The sequence below is a fragment of the Atta colombica genome, unplaced genomic scaffold, assembly GCF_001594045.1.
Source record: "Atta colombica isolate Treedump-2 unplaced genomic scaffold, Acol1.0 scaffold55, whole genome shotgun sequence".
NCBI lineage: Eukaryota > Metazoa > Arthropoda > Insecta > Hymenoptera > Formicidae > Atta > Atta colombica.
Window position 1 is genome coordinate 964,021 of NW_017259545.1, and position 6,442 is coordinate 970,462.

The 6,442-nt window shown below is 33.5% G+C and overlaps 1 protein-coding gene across 1 annotated transcript in view; it reads left to right on the plus strand.

Moving 5' to 3' along the window:
• The first annotated feature begins 3,689 nt into the window (after positions 1–3,689).
• The window catches only part of LOC108692001 (protein timeless homolog), a 99,597-nt gene continuing 96,844 nt past the window's right edge, over positions 3,690–6,442 (plus strand). The window contains exons 1-6 of the mRNA XM_018200072.1: positions 3,690–3,789; positions 3,871–4,024; positions 4,173–4,353; positions 4,428–4,559; positions 4,648–4,743; positions 4,904–5,067. Of these exons, the coding sequence (XP_018055561.1) occupies positions 3,690–3,789; positions 3,871–4,024; positions 4,173–4,353; positions 4,428–4,559; positions 4,648–4,743; positions 4,904–5,067 (827 nt within the window). The remainder of the gene's footprint in view (positions 3,790–3,870; positions 4,025–4,172; positions 4,354–4,427; positions 4,560–4,647; positions 4,744–4,903; positions 5,068–6,442) is intronic.

Consider the following 6,442-nt stretch of genomic DNA (forward strand, 5'->3'; position numbering starts at 1 on the left):
ATTGCGGAAACGTATGAAATTCCTAACTATTAAACGAGATATTTTCGTCTCACGATATAACCAGTACATATGTACACTGCACACGTACGTGATTGCAGAAAATATAATTTATTTTATGATTTTATTTAATTATTACCATAGCTGTACCCATGTTTTATAATACAGGCAGTAGTATAAATCACCAACAATTTCACAATTGCTAACACGCGACGAATTATTATTACGCGCGGTGGTGCCCATGAAAAAGCCATCCTTTTATAATACATTGGTTTTACATATTTTTCATGAAAAATCGAGAATAATTTTCTGGAAATATTCATAAAAGAAAATTCTTTATCCCGGTGCACTATATATAAACAATTATCACACAAAGAAAAGATTTTTAATTAAATGCAGTTCTAAATAATCTCAAATTGATTATTTCTTCATTGTTATATATTTGAATATTTCTTATTCCATTTGGCATATTGGTTTAATAAAAATATTATAATAATTATATAATAGATCTGTGTTATATAAATAATCGATAAATATTAAATTTTTAATCGTTACATAAGTAAAAAATTCGTATTAAATTTTCTAAGGAATACAATCCTTGATAAAAATTAGTTCAAAATTTTTTCGATGCATCGAGCGTATATTCAATACATAATAAATTTAGTAGAGCATACAATTGAAATAATTTATAATCCGACGTCTGTTGTTTCCTGTAATGAGAAATCATTTGCTATATAGATGAAATAGCAATTGCGTTTAACGTCGAAACAATGCTTTGGATAAACAATAAATGCCTTCACCACCACACCACACAATTTTGTATTTCATTCACAAACTAATGTTATAGACGTTATTACTCATTAACGTGATGTATAAAAGCGGTTTGTTCGCTATCGGCGCACACGTAATTTTCGCGATAAATATATCTAACTTAAAATTTTTGCATTTACTGAACGTTAATATAACCGCATCAAAAATCGTACGAGCTTGCGATCAAACATCCCTGTTTACATACAACGAACCGCAAAACATGTCAATTATTCCCAATTGTATTCTCCAACTTCAAAGAGAGCTGATTATCATTCCATAAAATCACGTCACATCAATCGCAATATTTATTCTCTTGCCATTTCAATATTTTGTAAATTTTTGGATTTTTTCAACTCACCAGAAAGATCGAGAAAGAGAGAAAGAGAGAGAGAGAGAGAGAGAGAGAGAGAGAGAAATAAATAATAACAAATTTTATTATTAGTTAATTTTCGATTTAATTAATTTAATAATGTAACCACCACAGGATTTTCCAAACATAAATAATCTCTATATGTATATAACTGCATATTGCATCGATTAGTTTTTTTAATACTCGCGCGGTACACAGATTAAAATACAAAATTCGCATTGCGTGATGAAACATTTTACATAACATTTTATATACAATTCTTATGTTCCAGTTATCTTGTATTAGATATTATGTGTGAATTAGATATCGTTTGGAATGGAGTCTGCCGTTGCGAGCAGACAGAGAGAAAAAAAAATCAAATCACGCAGTGTGTCGCGATGCGCGTGTACGCGAATCGATTTGAAAAGAGCAGCCCGACGGCAATTTTCCGGGCGTCCCGGGCGAAAAAACCGCCGCGTGCGCGTCACAAAGCGTAAAATGTATAGAGCGTGCTGTCATAGAACACTGACACGGCGCTGACGAAATAAGCGGACAGGTGCGGACGACTGGCCGATAACCCGATGACCCGGATACCTAGGATGATATCGATTAACCGTTGAATGTTCGTGCAGCCACGACCATCAAACGCGTCGGCACCTCGTGTGTGTCACTCCCTTTTCCCTTCATAGCCCGCTATTTTCTGACCGTCGTCCCTCGAACTCTATAGTCTGTAATACTCGATCTCTTGTATCTCTTGTACTTACCCGACTTCGCCTGTCGTCTCCTCTGGTCTCCTCGCTCAATCGCTCGGCCTGTCCGTCCGTCCATCCCTCGGTTACATCCCTTTTCGTCTCTGCTACGCAACAAAATTGGATTTATGGCTTTATTTTCCTCCTTTGCGGACGACGTCTATCAGCAGATTGCTCGCTGAAAGCGCTGCTTCGTATTACGACGACATAATGGACGTCCCGTGCGACCTTCCGCGCTGCAAGCATAGCGTAATCGAAAAATCCTAAACACAAATACGATAACGGACGTTTTGTTATCTCTCTTTTTTCCTACGTTCGTCTTGAAACGATCCTTTCGAAATTTGAACGTTATATTACGTTCTCGGTTCTAATATAATTACAATCTAAATCCAAAGATTCTCCGCTAAAGCCTGTTGGTTAAAAGCTCTCGCTTTCTATTCACGTTCACAAAATAGAAAATGTAATTTCTGAAAATCTTCATCTATCACGAAAGTACGAGATCTATTAATATTTCTGCAGGATCGTTTTAGCTCTTGATAAGAATAAATATGTATAAATATGTATAAATTATAAATATGTAAAAACGCAGTGTGATATTAAAGTCTGTTTTCTAGTCGATTCTTATATATTTAAGACCGTCTCAAGAAGTTTTGGGACACAGAATTTTAAGATTAGTATCTTACATTATCTAAAATGGTTTTAAAATAAAAACAAATTAAAAATACCAGCCTAAAATAATTACTATTTTGGCGCGTCATTCTGAAATATTGGGCGAAATGTTGCCCGGCACGCCATTTTGCGATACTGAACCATTGCGTCATACATTCTTTACATTTTCGTGCATTCCTACTTCTGTTTTCTCGTGCCAGACGTTATGCCTGTCTCGTTCAATCACGAAAAGTGATTGGGAAGTGATAAGGGACAAAAACGTACTGAAACAAATAATAATAATTCAATAATTTACCTGGCGCTCCGTCGCGCCATCCAATTACAAGCCAACCGCCGCTGTGTCGCAACCGCTTTGATCTGAACTGAGGCGTAAAGAGCCGAGTTTTACCGAGCGCGGGCGATCGACCGATCACGTGACCGAACGAAGTTGGCGTCTGCTTGATTCGCGCGCTTTTCTCCTTCCTCACCTGTTGCGTTTGGCGAGATGTGTCGCGTGTGATTGTTTCGATTTTTTTAGATAAGTACCAAAGTCAGTGACAGCTTAATACTTTTCGTGACGAGTCTTGTATTGACGTTTCGAGTGCATGTCTCATTACGAGAAGTGCGGAGTTCTTACTTTATGCGCGCTTAATCCATTCCGCGTCGCAACATAACCTATAATTTGATGTGGCACCGTCACCAGTGAAGGATATTTCGTAAGGTAAATATAATATAAAGGATCTATTGTCGTCATTAAATTGAGTGTTTGGAATAAAAGTTATATCGTTAATTTTGGGAAAAAGAAAGTTGGCTGTTGTCAGCTTTTTGTGAAGTGATATTCTTAAAGAAGCCGTGTATTTGAAAAAGGATTAGTAGCAACTTTTATATTTTAATTTCCCATTGAGAGATGTCAAGAATGTCAATTTAAATATGTTTTTTCTATTTTTAAATTATTTATTAGACATTATTATTTTAAATAAAAATAAAGTAGATTAACGAAATTAAAAAAGAAATAATGTGTATTGTTATTTAATAGTTACTGTAGTACACATAAAAATTACTCCATATGATCTCTTGATTAAGTTTGAGAAATAAATATTACATACTGAAATTTTTGCAGTTCATATTGCTCAAGCATGGCAATGCTAGATTATCTTTCTGCTGAACTCACTGCCACTTGTGCTGCAATTGGATATTATGATGAAACTACTTACCATTTAGACAAGAATTGCTTAGGTAAAGATTTACTTTGATTTTGTTTTTAAATGACATATAAAGTGAGATAAAATATTTGACAATATATCAATTTTTTAATAGAAGTTATAAAGGATCTTATCAGATATCTTAAAAGAGATGACGATACACATATTATAAGACGCTTTCTTGGACAAACGAGATTACTTCAGACAGATCTTGTAAAGATTCTTATACATCATGTTAAAAATATTGAACTTTGGGATGTCTTGTTGCGGTATGTGTTAGTATATAAATAGAATTAAATATATTGAACATATAGAATATTATTACTCACAAGTCGATAGAATACATTCAATATATGAAATATTATAACTCCTATACTTCATTCAAGAACATAACTATATGTTATTTCTTTTAAACAGATTACTTATTAATTTGACAAGCTCTGCGTTTGTAATTTATAATGAACAGATACCTGCTGAAAAAACAATGCGTAGTTTTTATCTACAAATTGTTACATATTTACAAGAATATAAAGCAGCGTTAACTGATGAAAATGTGTGGTTGGCAGTAGCTGGTCGTTTGGGGACTCTATTTAACATTGTAAGTAGAGAATTATTATGTCCTTGTAACAGATTTTATCTTGTAACAGTTTTAAAATAATTTTTATTTTATAGGATAATAAAGAAAGAGAAGAAGAAAACGAATTAACGATTGAAAGAATTCTTGCTTTTATTAGAAATGTATTGCAAGTGCCACCTAATGACAATGATAAAAGAGCTGATAATGATGCCACTGTTCATGATGAGGTGAATTATGTCAACATTCAAATTTTTTTATTCTTAAAATGTGTTATATCGAATATTATTTTAAGTGGCACATAAATTTTTTTTATAGCTATTATTTGCATTTCATGCATCTGGCATAGTGGATATTATATTATTTATTGTCAGTAACAAGAATGAACAACAGTACCACATGCAAATTTTAGAGGTATATACAGCACATTAGTTATATTTATTTACCCTATTTTTATATTTTATTTATACATTTTATTTCAACATAATTCTATAAAAATATTGTTATACTAAGAACTTATTGTTTATTATTCATGAACTTGTTACTCGTAAATAATATTTTCATACTTTGCTAGATTATATCTTTAATGTTACGTGAGCAAAATGCAAGTTTGTTGGCTGCATCTGGGTTGCAACGTAGTACCGCTGAAAGAGAAAATGACGAGGCTAGTCTCGTAGCCTTGCGACAAAAAGAGCTACGTGAAAAAATTTACAAAGTAAAAAAGTATGCTGGGTCAAGGTGAGTTTATATGTATTATTATTTATTAATAAGAAAATTTATTGATAATGTGAGTAATTGAGTAACCTATATAATTTATGCGCAAAGACATTATATTGCGATTCTTTGTGTCAAAAGAAACACTTTTCCACTAAATTACATCCAAGTAGTTGTTTTTAAATGAGAGTAATTTAAAACTAACAAATGAGCGCTTTAACAATAAGTTACGCATGAGTCAGAGACATTACACGCTGAACATATATTGCTGTTTTACGCTGTTTTATTATTTTTTTAAAGATTTTTATAACAACCGTGCATGATATCTGGCACAAAGAATTGCATTATGTATTTCATATGCGCGAATTCTGGGATACTATCCTATACTATCTATATAATGTTAAAAACAAAATTACATTCGTTTTTCTTGTGCTATACAGCTGTATAAATTAAAAACCAAAAAAGAGAGAGAGATATGTTATGTAAATTAATTTTTCTCTAACCAATTTAAAATAATTTCTTTGATATAAAACAATACAAATATAATTATGTGAAATAATTTATATGACGCATGTTTACTTAGAAATTCGTTTACTTGAAAAAAATCCGTTAAAAAATAATGATATTCGAATTAAAATTGTCTTTTTTAAATACGTATTTTTATTTATTTAATATGACAACATCTTGTAACAACGTCTGTGAGCTTAATTCAATTCTATTCATACGTTAGCTTTATTATCCGTACGTTTTCACTGTGATACACGGGAAAATGCATTTAATGCGGATAGCTATCGCATAATTACCACTTTAATGAGCGGCCACAGCTAAAAGCCTGTGATCGTAAAAATGGGATGACTAAAAGGCGCCGATTGCTACTTGACAGATGCCTTTGGGAGTTACCGCGGTGTGTTCACGATACGATATGCGTATAATGAATATGACCTAGTTTTTAAGGTAGGACCACCCGAAGCATGAATAGAAGCTTTTATCCACTTGTTGGAGAGAAGCGAGCCGTATTCTTGTAACGAGCGCATTCCAGAAGCCTGTGAATGCGCGCATCCACGTCTTCGCGAAAGGCTTTTTACGAGTTGAAAGGGACTGGATGTGCGGTGAAAAGATCTCTCCGCCTTCCGCGTGTTCTCAATCGATCGATGGAAAGATAATTTGATCGGAAAACGATAAAGCAGCGCCTAGCTGTGTCACGAACACAGATCTCTTTTTGATAGCAATAGTAAACATAGGAACAAAATTGGATAGCAGCTAGTATACGTGCTCGCCGCATTTTTATTATTTTATTTATTTTTATTTATTGTGTTCCCACAATATTCTCATATGCGCGCGCGCGCGCGCGCGCGCGCGCGCACACACACACACACACACACACACACACACACAAAAT